Source organism: Frieseomelitta varia, unplaced genomic scaffold (genome assembly GCF_011392965.1).
Source record: "Frieseomelitta varia isolate USP_RPSP 00005682 unplaced genomic scaffold, Fvar_1.2 scaffold_797, whole genome shotgun sequence".
Classification (NCBI taxonomy): Eukaryota; Metazoa; Arthropoda; class Insecta; order Hymenoptera; family Apidae; genus Frieseomelitta; species Frieseomelitta varia.
In genome coordinates, this window is record NW_025110586.1 from 54,619 (window position 1) to 76,483 (window position 21,865).

At 33.9% G+C, this 21,865-nt stretch overlaps 2 protein-coding genes across 5 annotated transcripts in view; one reads left to right on the plus strand and one right to left on the minus strand.

Moving 5' to 3' along the window:
- LOC122536077 (centrosomin-like) overlaps positions 1–13,191 on the minus strand; it is a 49,024-nt gene extending 35,833 nt beyond the window's left edge. For 2 of the 4 annotated variants that reach the window (XM_043668129.1, XM_043668127.1), the window contains exons 1-2: positions 10,068–11,232; positions 489–544 (exon numbers count right to left, since the gene is read on the minus strand). In XM_043668129.1, the coding sequence (XP_043524064.1) occupies positions 489–544; positions 10,068–10,189 (178 nt within the window). In that variant the 5' untranslated portion in view covers positions 10,190–11,232. Of the gene's footprint in view, positions 1–488; positions 545–10,067; positions 11,233–13,126 lie in introns of those variants that run through there. The other 2 variants (XM_043668130.1, XM_043668128.1) reach the window with 2 other exon arrangements.
- A 241-nt stretch (positions 13,192–13,432) lies between these two features.
- Positions 13,433–21,643, plus strand: LOC122536080 (golgin subfamily A member 1). Its single transcript, XM_043668138.1, has 8 exons — positions 13,433–14,071; positions 14,530–14,923; positions 15,050–15,138; positions 15,230–15,358; positions 17,423–17,950; positions 19,617–20,144; positions 20,221–20,451; positions 20,598–21,643. The coding sequence occupies exons 1-8, from the start codon at positions 13,961–13,963 to the stop codon at positions 20,751–20,753; spliced, it is 2,166 nt and encodes a 721-aa protein (XP_043524073.1). The 5' UTR covers positions 13,433–13,960; the 3' UTR covers positions 20,754–21,643.
- The last annotated feature ends 222 nt before the right edge of the window (positions 21,644–21,865 follow it).

Here is a 21,865-nt window from a genome sequence, read left to right on the forward strand (position 1 = left end):
TTCTTTTTTTTTTTTAATTTTATGGCATAGTTTTCCCTACAGTAAATCCCCAGTAAAATAAATCCATTAAACACGGTTGTGAACCTAACCTCAACTTACCTGTTGCAGGTAATACAGGGTGGCCACTGAAAAACTGAAGGATTTGAAAAAGTTGTAACTTGTTCATTTCCAATCTTTTTCATTTTCTTTTTCCGTAGGTTATAGAAAAAAATCCATCAATTATATTTCCAAATAAGATAATAAAAAATTTAGAACAACACGTGTTTGTAAAAGTTATTTTTGTTTTATATCATTCAGTCTTTCGGTGACCACTCTATATTTCAACATAATACTTATTAAGTCAGTCCATGCGAAATAAATATTAAATAGCGAAAAAAACATCAAGAAACGCCAAAAAAAAACATCGACTGTTGCCTCGATTGGTCTTAATCGAGCAAAGACGAACATTTTAAACGTTCAAACGTAAAGCATTAGAATTGATTACTTACCGTTCATCAACGGCAGAGTTTGACTCATCGTAAAGTCCTGCAGTGGCATATTCGTGCTGCAACAATAAAGAAAAAAAAAGAAAATATCGATTAAGTTCACACGTTTATAACGAAAGCGAATCGTAGAACAGAACAACATGTTTCTGTCGCCGCTTTCTTTGAAGACTTTAAAGAAAGGGGGGGTTTTATTTTCGGAATAGGAGCGAAAAACGGAGCAGAGGCACGTGGTGGCCTCCCGATTCCACAGGAAATAGACTGCATTCGGACTAGACCGAATTAGACGAAACTTTTAAAAAGGATCAAGATGAAGGCTGCCTTCTATTTCCAGAGCCGACGATCGGTTAAAAGAAGAGTAAAACTGCTTCTAAGGACAAAGTTTGCGCATAGATCAGCTGTTAATCAGTCAGACAGAAGTGATTCCAGTCATCTGAAGGATCTCTCGCTGAAATTTCAACGAACGAGTGACCGAACCGTATACAATAATTTGTCGCTTTTTCTTTCTTTTGAACACGTCGGTATGAAATCACTGGATAGAAATTATTGACAAGTAACAAATTTATTATTTACTTTGCCTGGGTTATACTTAAATATACTTGAAACTGAGAAAATATTGCAATTTTGGGATAAAAAATTCTCAACGTGCACAAGAGGATTAACCACTTGCGCTGGCAACTGATTGCGGACCATAACGAGTGACCAAAACCGTACACAATAATTCGTCTCTTTCTTTTTCTTTTGAACACGTCGGTATGAAATCACTGGAAATTATTGAGAAGTAATAAATTTATTATTTACTTGGCCTGGGTTATACTTAAATATAGTTGAAACTGAGAAAATATTACAATTTTGGAACAAAAATATTGTCGACGTGCGTGACACGTCATTCCAGCGCAAGAGGTTAAGGAAATTCGATCCGTTATAATTAAACGTAACGAATCGTAACCAAGAGGCGAACTAAGAATCTGTCACAAAATCACAAACTACTCGAATTGATTTCAATCATTTTTGAGTGGAGTTTCAGCTGCGCCAAGTGGATCGAAAGAAACGATCCGTTATAATTAAACGCCAGGTGACCCAGATTTTTCATTGCGATTTTCTCGTTCGTTCTAACGAACCGGACGAGTCGACCCGATGGCGTATATAAAATACACGTTTCGCGTGACACGTCAGTGACATATAGTCGCGGGGCCACATCAAAACGGGTTCGGTTACCGGCAATAAGGAAACGGTAGAATTTCCAGAAAGGTTTAATTTAGATTTCATCCAAACTGGCTATTCCTGCCGGCCACACTGTTGAAACGTGAAATGAGTAATTAACGGATAACGCGACCTCCCTCCGCCGCCTCTCCTGTCGCGGGCCTTAACAAGTTCTGAGAGTTTCTGGCTATTACTCGCCCTCTCAGCACCGTGCAGTCTGGAAAATCTGACCCCGCCCGGCTTCTGGCACGATTCTGCATGGTGCAGAAATTCGTCTAAAGCTCGCTCGAGCTCTCGTACAAACGACGTACGTAAGTCTCGAATATTCCGTCCGTTTCATTTGAATTTCGCGCGACAAAGTAACATCACGTAGTTCGGAGCAGAGTGCGACAACAAATTTCAGTCGCTTGCTAATTGAATCCATCTATTCGAATCTGAACTCCTATTTATATTAACGAAAAATTATACAGGGTGAAAAGATAAGTTGGAAATAAAATTTTTCTACGTGAAAAAATAAAATTTTAAAAAAGAAAATAATATTAGTAAATATTTTAATTGTTATTGAAATTTGTATAGATATAATTTTAAATATTAATGATATTAATAAATTTTAATAAAAACATAATAGAAAATAAAATTTTGATAAAATCTTTTCGTTTTTGAGGTTTGAATTAGGTTTTTGTCTTGAAGAAAATCAGCTTGACTCGGAGAATATTCAAGATCGATTTACTCGAATACGAAGCCTTGGAAAAAAAAATTTTATTCTCTATTTTCGTTCCTTTCAGCGTGATTTTCTCCAAAGTGGAGCAGAAACGAGCAAATCTGCAAAGGACTTTCCTTTGCACTCCCGAAATTTTGACATTTAAATTTGGGACACCCTATGAACGACTAGTTATACAAAGTAAACATAAAATACAGTTATATAAAATAAATAATAGTTTATAGAAATTATATAAATTATTATATATATTAAATAATATAAATTAACTAACTACTATATTTACCAACTAATAATAGTTAACTGACTTTTATAGTTACTTAACAGTTAAGTAAATATAATAAAATACAACAATTATGTAAAGTGAATAATAGTAATTAGTATTTAACATATATTAAATAATAATAGTTTATGTAAATTATAAACTAAAAAATAATAGTAGTTTATATAAATTGTGAACTAAAAAATAATAATAACTTATATAAACTATATTGTTAGTTATATAAAGAAGATAGTTTATATAAACTATATAATGTGTTATTACTATAAACTGTATAAACTAAATACAGTTTATAGTAATTATATAAACTAAATACAGTTTATAGTAATTACATAAACTAAATGCAGTTTATAGTAATTATATAAACTAAATACCGTTTATAGTAATTATACAAACTAAATACAGATTATATAAACTATAATTATAATTTATATTTTACATAAACTATATATAACAAGTCGACATAAACCGTGACTCAAAATTGAAAAAAGAAGTTCTCTTATGCTTCTCAAAACAAAAAAAAAAAAAAGAAAAAAGAGACACTACACGCACGCATTTGAAGTTAAAAATGACACGCAGCTCGCGGACCTCCAACGCGTCGTTAACCGTTCTTTTCCACCTTTTCTTTTTCCTCCCCCCATTGTCGAAGAAAGAGGGTGAAGGATTAGTCGTTTCTTTTAGCGAGGTCTATTTAGGAGCTTCGAGTGCACCTCGTAATCCCGTTCACCTCGCGCGAAAACCGTTTCCTCTCCTTTTCGGCAGCAGCCCCCCAACTCTGATATATATTTAAGCACAACCCCTTATCCGCTAGTAGAACTAATCCGAATGCAGACTTCTCGGAACCTCGGCAGACGCCTCAGAAGTTGTTCAGCCCGGAACGAACTCAGCGAGAGGTGGGGGGACACCAAAGGGTGACATTATCACGCTGACATTATTATTGGTCGTTTTCAAGAGACAGGGTTGCTTCGTCTAACAAAGAAGAATCGCGACGGTGGCCGTGTTCCGCGATCGTTTCAGTCCGAGATAATCTGAATTCCAAGCAAAATGAAAATGGCTCTCCTCTCGACTCTCACGTTTGGATAGAATTTTTGGACGTTTGCGTTTCGTATCTTGTGTGTGACAAATGATTGAGACAAACACCAGTTGGTGAGTCATCCTATGCTTTGCAGTTTATCGAGACGTAATAATGGTTATTAAGCAAAGCGGCTTTAAAACATTTAAAAATGACACTTGACGCTAGTACTATTAAAGAATATAAAATTGTATAAAAGTTACAAGGTTTTATTAAAAATAAAACTATCGAGAAATATATAATAAATATATAATAAAATTATACATACATAATATAATGTTATTAAATATGTAATAAAATTATACAAAAATTAATATTAAAAATTATATAAAGTTAACTATATAAAGATTATAAAATTTAGAACCATCGACAAATACAAAATTATATAAAAATTAATATAAAATATATAAAATTAATATTAATATAAAAATATTAAATATATATAATAATTAATATAATTAATATTAATTAATATAATTAATATTAATATAAAAATATTAATTTCCATCAGAGACGTTAAAGTAACAGAAAATAATAATATTTATAATATTTATAAATAATATTTTAATAATATTTATAAATAAGATACACAAGCTTTTATTTATCATTGTACTTTACACAGAATCATCTCCACAAAATACACTGTTCTATAAAATGTCTAACAAAAATTATCGATTGGTCTACTTTAACTATTTTCTAGGTTTACTGTTATAGTTACAGTTCTAGTGTTGATCAGAGAAAAAACAGTCGAGTTATCGAACTTTACGTTAGTTTCGTCAGAGTGGAAGTTTTATTTCGAAACGTGAAATCGATTGTTTTGCATTCTCAGCGAAGAATAATAATTTCGTTGGCGTGCTCGTGACAAGACGAGGATCGCAGGATGCATAATTAGAAACAGATGAAACGCTCTGCGTCGTTCATAAAACTACAATTGATCGCAATAGAGATTCGTTTACATAATTCATAACATGCGTTTCGTAACATGCAAACGAGAATTATTGCCGCGCTCCGTGAACAAAAAATAAATTACGAAAGTATCGGCAGTCTGGTTTAATAATTATCGCAGTTTCCAGTACCAAGTGGCGATTTCAAGTTGCAGATTCTTCATAATTTCCAAACGAAACTTAAACGAATACAACAAAAGCTCGAAGGTTCGAACATACCGAACTTTAATTTATCATTAACTTTCGAGTTAAAAATTCAACTCGACACCCGATCAAAACGTGTTACTCGAATAATACGAAACGACTTGGTTAATTAGCTTGCAAAGAAAAAAAAAAAAAAGAAGAAGAAAAGAAATTGATAAGAAGGAAAAAACAATTTTATGAAATGACGCACATCGGTTGTCGTCATCTGGCAAGATGGAGGGTGGTTGTGTAAGTAATCAATACTGGTGGAGCAGATATGGTGGCATGGACCGAAAGAGAAGAGTATGCAGTTTCAGTTCAACAATCAATCGCTCTCGCGGACTTTAGTCATTTTCTACAAAATCTACGAAACTTCCTGCGCGCTCGAGATACGGGAAATCCGGCATTTAAAAAAAAAAAAAAAAAAAGAAAAAAAATGGGGTAAAAATTTCCAAGGCAGTCTGAAATTTATCAACAGATAAAACACTGTGTAACCAACGTCGTTCGTGTAAATTTGAAGGTTAACGAGGTTCAACGATACTTCGAATATCGAATTACAAAACAACCGTACCCCAGATACTGTTCAATGCCATTTCCTCGAATTAGTTTTGTTCGTCAGTACATAATACGCATCAGAGAAAGAGGATACATCTGTAAATGCACGTAGTGAATCCTTGGTTATCTTATTTCAACATTACCAAACACACAGTTTTTCCACTCTGATTAGATGATCAACACTAAAACTCTTGCGTAGAATTTTCTACGTGTAACAACGTTGCTGCATTGCTAATTATCCTTGGCAACTTTTTTTAAAATGTGCAAGCAGGTTTCTTGCAGAGCTATAAAAATCCAGGCTTTATTACCCTTGGATATCCTGCTTTACGTTTTTGTCCTTTGTTCTTCTATTTTTATGCTTTTGTTTTTTACTATTTTTGTTGAGTTCACATGAACCTGCTCTTCAGTGTCAAATCAGAAGTTTTTACACATATTTTGCACCCCTCGAATATGAACCATTTAGAGACAACCCTAAATCCCAGTTAGCTTTCGTTGAAACCTCTTGAATGACGTGCCCAAATTGCAATATTTCCTCAGTTTTAAGTATATTTATAATATATTTATAATATATTTCAGTATATTTATAATTGTACAGTTATAAAGTATATTTAATAAATTTATTACTATCCAATAATTTCTATCCAGTGATATCATACCAACGAGTTCAAAAGGAAAAGAAAGCGACGAATTATTGTGTACGGTGTTGGTCACTCGTTATGGTCCGCAATCAGTTGCCAGCGCAAGTGGTTAAAATGTTTTCCAATAAATCACAAACGACACTTACAATATTATGTATTTTTAAACAAATAAAGCAGACTTGTTCAGAATAATTTAACAATTATACCATATTATTATCATGACTTAAAAATAATAATTTGCTACATCAAAAACTCAAATTTTCTCTACCAAACTTCCACCATATCGCGTCTTTTCTTGCCTCAACAATTTCAAATTTAGATCGCTGATTCTGAAAGTTTTTGCCAAATTTCCTCTTGGTAAAACCTTCGACGATAACGATGGATCAATGGATCAACATCTTGATCTCTCCGCTCAGCAAGCAATGAATCAGGCACGATCGCGCGGCGCGGCGTGACGTCGACTAACGATATTAGAACGTGAGCGTGCGTGTGCAAACGTTCCTTCAATTACCGGATCGTTAAACGTATTAACTTGCCGAGTTAAACAATTAGCTCGGCACTGTCGAACGGAAAACGAAATTGTTTATAGAGCGATTCGAGCTAACTGGCCCGTGTTCTTGCGTATGCCTCGGCCGAGAGTGGGTGTCCAGTGGGCGAAAGAGGAGTTCGTTAGCGGTTTAACGAATGCACGAGACACTTGGCCGACAAGTGTACGTATATGTATGTAGATCGATGCAATTCGGCCTCGTGTGTCGCGACCTTTTCACCGTTTCGGTCAATCGAAACCTCGTTTTCCCTCCTTTCCCGACAACTTCCTCCTCCGCCCTTGGGTTTCCCGTCGTTGGAGAAGCGTAACTTTTGAGAAAAATAATTTTACTTGCTGGCCTGGACTAAAATATTATACCAATGTAACGTAATATTAAATATTATACTAATATAATACTTGACATATTACACTAATATATTAAATATTAATATGCGTAATATATTACACTAATATATTAAATATTATATTAATATAATTATATTAATATTTATATTATATTTATATTTTATATACATATATTAAATACTATACTAATATAATACTGAATATTAAATATTATACTAAATAATTATATTATAATCGTTACAAATAATATTTATGTTTATAATTATTACAAACAAAAATATTATACTAGATATTACGTTAATACTGGTGTAACATAAAGCAGTTGTAATGAGAATAACTCGCAACATCAAGGTTCATTGACCTCTTGCAATCTAATATTCAAGTATGCTGATCATGCTAGAGTAAGCACAATTGAATCCTACAAGTTTTACATTTTTCTCGTAACCTATCTAATATTAACCACTTGCGCTGGAATTTTTGTCCCAAAATTGTAATATTTTCTCAGTTTCAAGTATATTTAAGTAAAACAAAATAGGTAGAACAAATAATAAACTTATTACTTCTCAGTAATTTCTATCCAGTGGCATCATACCGACGGAGTTCAAAAAGAAAGCGACGAATTATTGTATACGGTGTTGGTCGCTCGTTACGGTCCGCAATCAGTTGCCAGCGCAAGAGGTTAAGAGAGAGAGAGAAAGAGAGAGAGATTGACAAAATCCTAATAAACTAGAGAATTAATTAAGCTACCGAATGATGAACCGGAATAACGTGCTAAGCAATCGAGGGATTTATTTGTCTCTGATAATTCGCATACCATAAATAGCCCAGCAAACTATTAATCGTTACGGATTACTCGTGACTCATTTCGCGAACAAAACGACACGTTGTGTCGGTGTAACAGATACGAACTTGTTGCGCTATTTTTCGTAGTTGCATCACCAAGGAACATGCATTTTTCATGATTGGAAAAATTCATCATTTGAATTCATTACTAAATTCTACGCATTGATCTTTGTAGCCGAAAGCTGAAAGCTGTTGACAGTTTCTTTAACATTTACAATTACCGACGACTGAAGCATAAAGACAATTAAACAGTTGAAAGAAATAAAAAATTATGGTAACTTGCATAAACTTTCATTTGTACATTTTATACTTGAAAAACAATTTAAAATAATGTCTCGCGTCTACAAAATTTCTAACAAAATCTATTATAAACTAGTAAATTTTGACCATTTTGGTAGTTCTAATGTTAACATCTAATTTAAGATATCTGAATCGCGTGTGTACCATTATATTTTACATTAAATCATTACAATTAAATTTCCACTTTAAAAAAATTAAGATGATCTTGAAAATTTCGAAACCCACAAAAAATTAATATGCCATATTTTCCCTTAAAACACAGCTCTTGTATCAAGAAATTTTTTATTAAACGCATAATTTAAAAATTTATTTCAGGCGTGCAATTTACGTGAATCACCCTGTATAATTCATCTAATTTCAGCGTGATTACCAAAAACTTACGTTATATGAGAAAAGCAAGTTATTTTTCACCTATAAAATAGGATTTTTTAAGAGTGATATGAGAAGAGTCTTTTCAAGAAATACGGAGAATGCTTTAAAATATGAAATAAAAGTTTCGAGTAATTTATGAGGGAAATACCTCGACAGTCGGATATATTTTTATGGTCAGAGGCGAACGATTTTCAAGTTCAGAGAACTATGCACCTAGAAAAGGAAAGGGATCTTCAAAAGTTCCTTTGATTTCGCTGCCCCACAATGAAACATTTGACTTTGCTGTTATTTAAAGCTGTCAAACCGAACCCTGCTACACCGGGAGCGTGTAGCATCGAGAGAAACTAACAGACCAAAAGGTTCACGACAAACAATCTATATTTAACGAGCCAAGGGGAGACACCTTTCACGTGTGTAGCTTTGTAGTTACGACGAATTTCCGCTATCGGACGTGTTCTTTAACTTCTTGCGCTGGAATGACGTTGTGCCACGCACGTCGACAATTTTTTGTCCCAAAATTGTAATATTTCCTTAGTTTTAAGTATATTTAAGTACAACCCAGGCAAAACAAATAATAAATTTATTACTTTTTAATAATTTCTATTCGGTGATATCATATCAATGAGTTCAAAAAGAAAAATAAAGCGACGAATTATCGTATACGGTTTGATCACTCGTCACGGTCCGCAATCAGTTGCCAGCGCAATATTCAGTCTGCGCTGAAACGACGAGAATCTTTTGTCCCAAAATTGCAACATTTTCTCAGTTTTACGTATATTTAAGTATAACTCGGACAATGTAAATAATAAATTTATTACTTCTCAATAATTTCCAGTGATATACCGACGAGTTCAAAAAAAATGCGACGAATTGTCGTATACGGTTTGGTCATTCGTTACGGTCCGCAATTAGCTGCCAGCGCAAGTGGTTAAGTACGAGTTTCCCTCAGAAGGGACAGTCGAGTATAAAAGGTCTATAAATCTTTCTGTTTGCGACGTGAAACATACAATACCATTTTTATATTCCGTCAGAAATAATCTCATAAAGATTGAAGTAAAAGAGGAGAGTATAAATGAATAAGTGCAACGCGATAAACGAACGTTTGACGTTTCATACACGGTTCTTGAAAATTTCCCTCCTTAACCCCGTCGACCTCTTGACACTGATTCATACTTGCGTAGATTACGATTCACGCGACTTACATATGTGTTTATCGTGATACACTTGTGCAACCTTTCCGCGAATGTCTCGACAATTAAAATATTATCACATGACAGAAAGAAAACTTTTTTCTAATAAATTTGCTCTAAATATTTTCACAAGTAAAAATTTTTACGTTTATTGGACGTACTCTCATGTAAATTTTTACTCAAAATTTCTGACAAATTAGTCTCAACAATTAAAAAAATTGTCACGTGACAGAAAGAAAATTTTTTTCTAGTAAATTTGCTCTGAATTTTTTCACAGGTAAAAATTCTTACGTTCATTGGACATATACTATCGTGTGGATTTTTACTCTAAATTTCTCATGAATGGCCGTTCGAACAAACAGTTGGTAAATTACCGTGGAAAAGCGGATACTTACTTCTTAAACGGGCTGTGAATGCTACCCCAGATGCTGGATCTGGTCGGCGAGGGTGGGCTGTTTTGATGTTGATTGGAATATCCGTACCCGGCGAAAAACATGCTGCCGCAATTGTTCCTCATCTGTGCGCGGAGAAAAAAATACGACTTCCCGTGGGCGAATAAAAATGAGGAAAGGTCCTCGAACCGTCGCACCGTTTATAAAACTACGCGCCCGTACACATACACCCAAATATAATAACACGTATAGTATAAAACGAACTTACAAATAATAGAACAACGACGACTAAGAATAACAAAGTTGTGCAGCGATGCTATAACTACTTGTACTTTCAATGAATCTCTTTGGCACGTATATATTTGGCGCAGGGTGTCAATGTACTCTCGCGAGCTCTCAAACAAGAGCAAACGTGATCCAACACACCTCCTTAGGTTCAGTCTTATTAGAAAATCCGATTCATCCGTGACCTGATAAACACACAGTCGAAAAAAAAAGGTCGTTTCCCTAAACACACAGAGTGAAAAAACTGTGTTAGCACGGTCGACCTATATGCTCCTGGACCGATCAATGCGGAGATAACTCTCGCTCGCTCAAGACGACACGCCAGATGATTCACAAAACACTCTTTTGTCTGTGTCCTCGGACAGGCACGTCTCTTCGCGAAAAAAACACTCTCGCTCTCTTTCGTTTTCTCGAGTCTTCGTTTAAAATTCCTTTCGTTTACATCTGATGCGAAACGTTTCAAGGGAGAAGGGAGAACAACGTCGAAACGCGAGAGAAACAACACCAACACGTAAACGCAGCGCAAACCACCCTGTCACTGAATCAGCAGTCTGTACTTTAGCACGGTCCTTTTAGAGAAGAACAGCAGAAGAAGTTTCCTCGCCGTCGGTCGTCCGTCGTTTTCCATCGCGTCGACGAACAACAAACTACTGTCTTCAATTCGTCTGCGAACTGGAGGATCCTTGATTCTCTCGCGCGAACGTGACCGATATCGTCGAAATATCGTATTTATTTCAGGCGTTGCCTTTGCAGATAACGATTAACGAGTGTACATACGTGCGTGTGTATGTGTTTTCGACGAAACGTAACGAAACGGAAACACCGCACGTGACACCACAACTACGACCCTACTCTAACGATGGACTGAACGCAACTGAAGGCAGGCAGGCAGACGGTTCGAGTTCTGACCGAGGGGAAGTACGAGCGGAGGGTTTAAGGTCGGGAGATTCGTGTGGGGCTGGTCGAAGAGCAAAACGGAGGATCCTATGGACGTATGGACCCTAACCGAATCGGCTAACAGAGAGGCGGCGATGGTGGCGATGGTGGTGCAGGCTACAGCTGCGGCTGCCCCGACGGAGAGATGCAGCGAAGAGAGGCGGGAGATAAAGAACAGACAAAGTGAGGGAGCGCTTCGAGCGATAAAAAACAGATGGAGAGGCAGGGTTGTGAAGAGACGAAACATCGCCGCGTGCATCGGTCAAAAACGCAGTGTCTCTCAATTGGGGATCGATGAGATTGCCCCGGTGTTATGTGAAATATAATGTAAGATAATTGCTACGTCGATCGATCTTGTAGCAGCTCGGTGAGAATGTAGATAATTCAGTGGGGTTAGCTACGAGATTGATTGTTCCTGCTTATTGTTTAATCATTTGTATTTAATCCTTTCGTTTGGAATACTCAATCCTTTAAATTTATTGGAAATTTTCATTTGTTAACGTTTGTTAAAATTTTGTTGAAGAAGATTATTGTTTTAAAGAACCTTTGAACTGAACAGACATTTTTACGCAGTTCGAGATAACTTTTACAACTTCCTTCCCTCCAATAAAGGTTTTGGTTTAAAAAATCCCCAACTTTGATAACATAATATAATTTTATATATATAATATAGATCATTAAGTATCTAAACTTGAAAATATAATTTGAAAACGCATAATCTGAAGCAAATTAATAAGTCAAGCATGCGAATAATAGCATTACTATTTTCATACTGAAGAGAAATGAATTTTATTCAGCAATGAAAATTGTATTGTACGAGTTTTATTTAATATTAAAATTAATTAAAATTGTATGAAATTATAATATGAATTATTATTAAAAGAAATATTTCAGAAATTGACATTGGTATTTAAATATACTTTTAAAACGTTTTAGTTTTACACAACGTAAATAAGTAATTGTACTTTTAAATTTTAACTTATACTTTTAAATTTTAGAATAGATTTGAGAACCACCAAGTGGACAATGATCTTTAACCCTGTTTAATGAGATAGCCATTGTTTAAATAAGTGGGGACATATGAACAATGATAATATACAAATAAAAATAATTATATAATAAAACTTCGTAAGCAAATAAAAATAATAACATAGCTTTAATCGTGGAAAAATAAAAGAAACATAAAATTTAATTTCATGAAGACATCAAACCTTCTCGATTATTATAATTATCACGAACGATAATGTTCACGTAGATCATTCTTTGTATTGATAAAAAAATTGTTGTCGCCCAATACAAACTTCAATATTAATTTCTAACCTCAAAATTTAAGGTTAAGAATTTTGAAGAACGTTGTACAGATGCGTACGTGATATTTTGAATGTATCAACATTTATCCAAAGCAAATGCGATATTTTTCAAAAAGAAATATAACTTTACAAACTTACAATGACAAAAATAAATCGTCAATTTCTTTACGAATAGAGCATTTTATGCAAACTGTCGGTAAAATTGTTTTCTACTATATTTACGATTGTTATTAATTTTATTATTAATATCATAAATATTATTATTCTATGGAATATAAAATACAAGTTGCAAAAACAAATTGTTTGTAGTTCATTTCTCAAAAATCCTAATCTTCAATTTTACTAAATTTACATAAATTATCCCAACTGTACAAAGTGTGTAAAAAAATACGCAGTGAAATACAAAAATCATGGCGTTACACGATTACATTCTTTTCCGAAGATGAATGCGTAAACATGTTGTTAACAAAAACATCTAGTCTTCGAAAAAAAAAAATAATACTACGCAGCAGGCAAATACAATATACTTACATGTCGAAGTAATTTGTCGTAGCAGCCGTTTCGTCCATGAAATTCTCCATTTTTTATCTAATTTCACAATGCACATTACACAAAAAATAAAACGAACGACGAACAAGAACACACATGCACTTTCAAACCGTCAAATTTAAAAACATTAATTCCGAGTGCTCCCGCTGCACGCGCTGATGCACGCTGCACAGCGCCAGTTCTACCAACCTGCAAATTTACACGAATAAGAAATATTCCTAGCGCGTTCGTAACCGATTCGATTGGTGGCAAGCGTGACGGAGTGAGTCACTTGGCAAAACCCCCAGTTAATAAACCGCGACAACGACATTATGTAATTATCTATGCATACAACGAGATAAAAACTACCTCGTTCCTTTCTCAGTCGAGTCACGCAGATATCCAGCGGTTTTTCAGTATATCGCACAATGTTGTGATTTGACCAAGCATTTCGTGTGTCGGTCGGTCGGTTCGCATTTCGCGCTGTTTCCCTAAAACAGGGGACGCTGCCTACGCACATATACGCGTATCGAGCTTCAAAAGCCAGTGATTACTCGAGTGACTGGACAGTATGGCAGTCGTCTGCCCTTAATCTGACACTTTGTGACGCGTGCGTAAAGTTTCGTGCGGCCTCGCGTGTGCAGGAACGGTTCAAGGATGATTCCACAGTTGAACGTAGTCGCGACGCGTCAGTGAAGAATGAACTCTCGGCACGTTGCGTTTTTACTCCCTTCCCTTTAACGTTGCTCCGGCGGCCACGGGATCGCCGCGAATATTGACATTGACAGGTGGTGGTTGTCACATCTTGCGATCGTCCCAATTAGAGGTTATCGCGTCATGTTCGCAACGCTGAAAAATAAAATACGAGAGGAAATAGGGAGTGACGTGTCAACTGTCGTTAGAAACGCCGGCAATGTGCGCGGCATCAACTCGAGGCATATGTCTCAGGTAAACATGCTGTTTCTATGTGTAACTTGTTATCGGCGCGCGTAGCTGATAACGCGACCGCGTTACACATTTATTTGTATGTGGTCTGTGTAATCCGTCGAATCGGTTGTTCTAAGTCCATCGATTGATCTCGGAGTAATACCGATGATTCACGACATTTCAAATTGAACGTTTCTTGCTGTTTACGCGTACGTTTAACAAACTATTCATTAATATTTCATACGTGCGACATTTGATTTTGGATAATCAGACTTGCTGATAATTCAGTTTACTTTAGAGATATTTTTATTAGCTGTAGAGTTTGGAATAGTGCGTTTCAAGTTAATCTGTTTCACTAAACGAAATGTTTGAAATAACATTATAGAAGATAGTTTTTCCAATGTGATATTTACATAATGTAAAATACATTGTTCGTTACACGAATTGAGTTATTAATAATTGACAATATTTGCTTGTAGACGGGATCTACAAGTAGCATCAGTGGATCTCAGATTTCGCTGGATGGTTCACGCGAAGAAAACACAGCCTCTCCTTCTCCACCTGTCTCTTTGAAAAAGGATAATAACTCTGATCTTAAGTTAAGTGACAATATGCAACTTTCGGCTAAAGACGTGAAAAGACTCGAAAGCAGAGAAGATGAATGGCGAAAAAGGTTGGCGAAGAAAGAAGCAGAATTGATCAAACGAATGGAAAAGAAAGAGGAGGAGTGGAAGGTAAAGCTCGTCGAAAAGGAGAAAGAATGGAGGAAAGTAGTTGAAAAACAGGAGAAAGATAAGAGCAAGTTGGAAGAGGAATTAAGAGATGTACAAAGTACCAAACATTCGTTGGAATTGGCCCTTAAAGATGCAGAAGGTACACTTGTGGTTATACAATAGAAAATCAAGCGATAAAATAATGTTATGTGATGTCAATTTTAATATTAAGCTGCAGAAGTAAACGTAGAAGAAAAATGTACAAACGCAAGTTTTTGTATTTCAGAATATAAGAAAAAATTATATAGCTTTCAAGAAGATGCGGAACAACTAGAAGGTTTCCAAACTCAAGAAATGGCAAAAATAAAACATCTAGTAAGTTTTATGTATTCTGTTCTTTCAAAACCATCATGATTTATATTTTTTTATGTAACTAATTTTGTGTTTATCTTCTTCTTTAATTAAGTTACTGGCAAAAGAGCAAGAGGTAGAGGAAAAAACGCATCATTTAAAAGCGGCCATTGCAGAAATTGACAATTTAAAAAGTGAAGTCTCTCGTCTTAGAAGATACGAAGATGAATTAAACAATGTACAGGTGAGTAATTTGATAATTGCTTTGATTTTAATTGTCATATGAAATAGACTATAAACTTCAAAATTATATTCACATAATTATTTAATATAATTGTGTTAATATAAATTGCTTTGATGATTAAATATATTTACATGAATTTTTTTATTTCTAAATATATTTTAAATTTTCTCCCCCAAAAAAGGTTTTATATTAAATTATACGTAAATATATACAACTATTATTTTACATTTAATATTTTGTATTTACTTTTTATTTACTTATAAAACATGCAAAATTTTACGGTTTATATCTTTTAAATAAAAATAAGTTATTCCATCATAAATTTTCCCCTGGCTATGAATATTTTATAAATTAAGTTTTACTCTGTACAATTAAGGATTTGAAATATGGAAATCGCCGATCCGATAAAATGATAATTAAAATTTGTCCTTGATTCGTCAGATTATAATTTAAATTTATCTTTGTTGCAACAATATTATGTTTAATAAATGCAAATTACTATTGCTAATAAATTAATTGTGTAGGTATAGTGTTATATAAATAATTTAGTAATAATTTGATTCAATAGTAAACATTAAATGACATTATTTTGTTATGAATTGACTTTTCAATAGTAGCTTTTTACATGTAGCATTTTATGTTATAAATTCATTTATAACATTAAATTTTTTTTTTAATGAAAAGAGATAAAGCTGCATGAAAAAGTTGATTCCTTTTACATATATCACAATGTTTCTTTAAAGATGATTTATCAATTATTATATAATCATGTGGTCTGCTATAAAAATAATGACCATAATATATTTTTTTAGGTATAAGCACGCTTTTTTTTTAAGAATCAGTTTTGTTTTTAAGCCTCCCACTATTTCTCTTCCCTGTTTCTTTTTTTTTTTTTTTTTTTTTTTTTTTTTTTTTTTTTTTTTTTTTTTTTTTTTTTTTTTTTTTTTGTTCCTAAATTTTATATATAGCTTTTTGTTTTGTCATGGTTGGCCATGTTTTTGTGCACATTTTTTTGTACTGACACATAGTATCGATGATAAACAGGTGATATTTAGTCAAGAGTCTTAATTATTTGAACGTTTAGAATATTTGGAATATACTTTAAAATAAAACAAACGAGCATATGTTCCATAACGCATTTGTACTCTTGAAATGCGCTTTTAATACTTCAATAGGAAGTACTTACTTCCATTTTATTAAACTTAGTTTGGGAAAGAACAGGCATTTTGTTTGAGTACAAACAAATTGTGAAAGAACAATATTCTTTTATTGGTTATGGAACATGAGCAAAACCTAAGTGATACTGAAAGTTTTGTGAAAACAACATACGCATGAAGATTGGAAAACTTTCATAAACGAGAGCATTGGAGATCAGAGTAGGCGGTATTTTCCGCTAATTCGCTGCTGCTACCGCTGATGCTAGAGGTACGTCTTCAAAGCTTTGCTGCTATTCTGCAACATTAATAACTTCTATAGATTTTACTTACATCAATGTTGCTCTTTATGTAATTCTCTCCTTGGTGCAAAATTTTATAATGTAAGAGAAATGCATGTATTAACTAAGTGGAAGTGGTTTAATCGTTCAAAAAAAGAAAGAAATTTTTTCATCTTGTTATAATAAAATTTCAGTTTAAATGTCCAAATTGTTTCTACTGCAGTACTCATACTCCAATGTTGTTACTCTCGTAACAGCGTGGAACAATTAATTATGTCAAACGACAAGATTGCCTATTAGAAGATTAAATTTTTGTCATATCAACATTTAGCAATTAACGGAAAAAACTTGAATGAAGAATTTTTGAACAAAAAGTTTATTCAACACCGTTTATTTTTTGCTTCGTAAAATTTTTTTCTCCGTTCTGTTCACTTTCAGCATTATTATCATTAACAAATAAAATTCATCATTCGCTTGTTCTTGGCTTCATAAGGTTTGGATTATTTACAATATTCTATTCATCTTTATTAGCAATGCTTTGGTAAGGTTTGCAATGAAGCTTTACAGAGCAATATGTAACAATGATAAATATAAAAATACATTTCTGGTAATAATATCATCATTTTCAGGATGAAATGGAAACACTGCGTCATTCAACTCAGCGTGAGAGAGCTCAGCTGTCCTGTCAACTGGCGCAAACTGAAGAGGAAGTACGCCACCTAAAGGATAAAGTTTTTGTGTTAGAGCAAAGAATTGCATTAGAGAGCAACGATCAAGTGACAGTGGACGAAAGGGTAGCCGACCTTATGAGAGAGAGAGCGTTGTTAGAAAGAAAATTAGAAGAAGCTCATCTTCATTTATCCGATATAAAGACCAGTTGGTCGGGGAAAATATCCAGCTTGGAGACGCAAGTTGGAAGACTTAGTAGACAGGCTGGTGAAGAGGGTTTGGAAAGGAGACGAGTTGAAGAGGAAAGCGAAAAACTAAAGCAAAGGATTAAGCAGCTAGAAGCTGAAATAGAGGTGAACAATGTTGTCATGGCGACGAAAGACGCCAAGCTTTTGCGCATGGCAGAGGACATCGACGAGATGGCCACGGAACTAAAAGAGCTCCGGGCCAGCGTCGATGATGAGGTGGACGAATTTAAACGACAAATTGTGAGTTACCGCGATATGTAGTCGTGCATGGGCTAGATTGTTTCGAAGAGGATGTCCTGTTAGAGTTTTAAACGCAAAAAAAAAAAAAAAAAGAATGCAAACATTCCCTAGTTGTTGAGCGACAATTTTCAAATGATCACAGCATTGAGTAATAGCTTTTTAATTCTTTTTTTTTTTTAATGTGTAACAATAGCATTCAACACATAGATATATTTGTATATGCTATATTATATTCCTTGTTTATTATTAGTATTTTCAAAGAGGAACTTGATGATGAACTTGTGTCTCGAGTTTTGCGAACTTTGTTTGTTAAATCGAGTAACTGTGGTCATACAAGATATGTTTAGTTGACCTGATTTATTATAATTGTTTTCACGACTTTACAAAGTCTCACTGAATGTTTATGACATTACACTACAAGTGTGAGAACATTGGAACACGTAAAAGCATAAACGTGTAGAACGCGTATACACGAACGTGTTGTTATAATTGTAATTGAAAACTACATATCGCCTATATACTTGCATGTTATCTCTAAGATGCTTGACGCTTAACGCACAGTACATTTTTATTTTACGCATATTTTTCTAGCACACACTCTCTTTTATTTATCTTCATATGCATGCAAAAACTTACAATGTATATTATATTTTATCGAGATCAATATCACGTTATCAATAAACAAAATAATTGTAGTCAACTCTTCTTAAGACCCTTGACATTCCCGCGTGTATTTGTACATGAAAATTAGATAGTACCGACAATAATATTTTTATGTACGATCGCATTTCTGTATATTTTATTTATGGAATAAAGAAAGGAACAAATAAATTATATCGTTTATTGCATTCGTTTTTTGTGCTTGTTTTTAAACCCATTTTTATATCCCCTTTTCTCAAGCGGCTTTTTATATATTATTATACACACAAATGTGTACACAATTTTTTTCTTACAGGGTTAATAAATCGTATGTTATATTTTGCTACACCAACGACACAGTCCGATTATATTTACGTTGCTGTAAATATTAGGAATGCGTATCCAGACTGATACAATTGAAAGGAAACGTATCGTACGTCATATAGAATAGAAGATAGAATGGTCAAATAGAATTGAACATTTTGCAGAATGACAGAAGATACTCTTTAAATTAATCAAATGTGTTCAAAGTAAAATTGATGTGACCGTTGGAATTGATGGCGCAATCCAAAACTATTTTGTTTGAGTATTAATTATTCCATGAACAGTATAATATAATAAACAAGAATATTAATATATAATAATGACAAGAAACATTTCACGTTCTCTGTTTTTATACATACATTCACATAAATTTACTAAAATTGATAAACTATGATAATATCCTACTCAATTTTTTTTTAATTTCTTCTCTTTCACTTTGCACTGTTCTTGATAAATTTGTAGGTTCTGAGTATGATTCAAACAATTGTCAAAATCACAAGACTATAAAGACTATAAGTAAACGTCTTTTTGTGATTTTTATTTCACTGATAAATCCGTTGTGCCATAAATTCCAAAGGCACGTGCAACGAAACATGATTTCACAAATTCAATCATTGTTAAATTACAGTTGTATCGCTTAGACGTTATTACGATATTAGATACCACTCACGTCGTTTTATTGTTTGCTTCTTTTTTTTGTCAGGAATCGTCGTCGAAGCAAATAACTCGGCTGAAGCAAAACCTGGAAGAAGCGACGGCGAAACTGTCGACTGCAACTTCAGAACTGGCTCACGTTCGTCTGGCCCTGGAGGGTGAACGAATGAATAATTCCTCGTTGCATTTGGAAGTAGCGCGTTTGAGGGAAGATCTGGAATCCGAGAGGACAGCGTCGGCAACGTTGAAAGTGTGCCTGGACAAAGAGAAAACTGAGAAGGACACCGCGCTGTTGAGAAACGCTCAAGTGTCCCAGGACATAGAAATGGTAAAGCAGGAGAACCGCCGACACGAAGGTGAGAACATTGAACTGCAAGGTAGAGTGGAAACTTTAGAGCACGATCTGCAGTGTAAAAGTAAAGAGATAGAGCAAACGATGACGATGCTGGAAGAAAATAAACAGAGAATATTGGAGTTGGAGGAAGTGGAACAAAATAGAAAGAAAACGGAGAGAAGCGAGAAGCTGCTAAAAACCAGTTTAATGGACTTGGAGGAGCAGCTGAATGAAAAGACTAAGGTAGACCTTGGAAAATGTAGAACGATGAAAATATATTTCAAGCAACGAGATTGTTAATCGTCAGGTATGTTTTTAGACAATCAAGGTGTTACAGCAACGACTGACTGATATGAAAAAGACCCTTCAACGCGAGTTGAGAATCCCGTCCTCGTCATTGGACAGCGATGCCGAGCCTTCCGCAGCGATTCTCAAGCCCAGTTCGTCGAAAACGGTCACTGCCAGGCACAATAGCACAAGAGACGACGATGTTAACTTTAAATACCTTAAGCACGTTCTTATAAAGTTCCTAACAAGTAGGGAATATGAGGTAAAATATACCAAAACCGCAATACACGAAATAAATTACCGGAAACAGAATGTTAAAATATGTATTTTTTTTGGAAAATTTGAAAAAATATGCTTAGGGTGTCTTTCATTTGTTTTCTAATTTACGTTTTTGCTTGTCTGTTCAAGGCTCTTCATTTAACGAGAGCAGTAGCTACTCTTTTGCATTTTTCACCCGAGGAAGAGCGGTTGTTACAAGAAACCTTAGAGTGGAAAATGTCATGGTTTGGCACACGGCCTAATTTAGGTTTTGGACAGACTGCCAAAGCTATACCGCCTAGCTGATAGCTGAAACAAATTCCCTTTCCTGTAGGTATCATAAAAATGGCCACTGATTCGTGGATAAAGTCGAAAAATTGGGTCACGTCGGTGATCAATCGCAAATGATTATAAACAAAAGATTAGGAGAAGAAACAGATGGAAAATGTTTATAAGCTAGAAATTTCATAAATTTTGTAAAATATTTAGCATTTATATCACGTGTATAATTTACTAAAAACGCGTGGACAAAACATTGACTGTAGTTAGCTTTAAAAACGCCCAGTTAAATACGTAGGTAAACCGAATGTTACTTAGGTAAATTTGTAAGTCGGATGTAAAAGAGTTTTCGTCACACACTAACATTATGACAGACGAATTAGCAAAAATATCTAACTATGTGCAACGTATAATATCATCTTTTTCATATACAAATGGTAGAATATACATACAATGCTCATTCTGCAATATTATAACAAAAATTGTAATCAAGTATCATTTCTATATACGAAAATATGACGTGAAATACTTTGTTATAAAGTTCAATATTACTTTTATCATTCTTTGGTATATATAAATTTTGGATATAAAATAATTTTTGCATATAAAAATTATGTATACCATATTGTCATATTTATTCCACGTTTAATGAGTATAACTTTTAAAAAACGTGAAATGGTTATATGACGTGAACAATTTAGCATTCACTTTAAGAAAGCCTCGAGACTTGGCTGCAAGTCGATTATAAATATTAGAAAAAAACCTATCTCATTATCGCTGATATCGAAGCTATGTATAATTGCCATAATTATTATTTGTGATATGGACATTGCAATAGTATCATGTTCATGGTTGTAAATATTACTACGATGACGTTTCTATAGGCATTATTAAAGTCAGGTGAATTTATAATAAAATGCTTTGTTTAATTTTTCGGTTGTCATGTTCATCTGTGGTAATAATAATTTTGTGAATCTTGTGAAATTATTTTAACGATAATAAAATTTATAATCATAAGTAGGAACTATCAATATAACATTATATTTCATTAGACAAAACGTGTGAGAAAGTTATTTTGAAGAATTAAAATGTTCATTTATTATAAAATTTTATGAATTTAGTTTTTAGATTTGAATATT

Coding starts and splice junctions, on each gene's coding strand:
- LOC122536080 (XM_043668138.1), top strand. CDS start 13,961: ATGTTCGCAACGCTGAAAAATAAAATACGAGAGGAAATAGGGAGTGAC. Junction 14,072..14,529: donor ACTCGAGGCATATGTCTCAG/GTAAACATGCTG, acceptor ATTTGCTTGTAG/ACGGGATCTACAAGTAGCAT. Junction 15,139..15,229: donor TGGCAAAAATAAAACATCTA/GTAAGTTTTATG, acceptor TCTTTAATTAAG/TTACTGGCAAAAGAGCAAGA.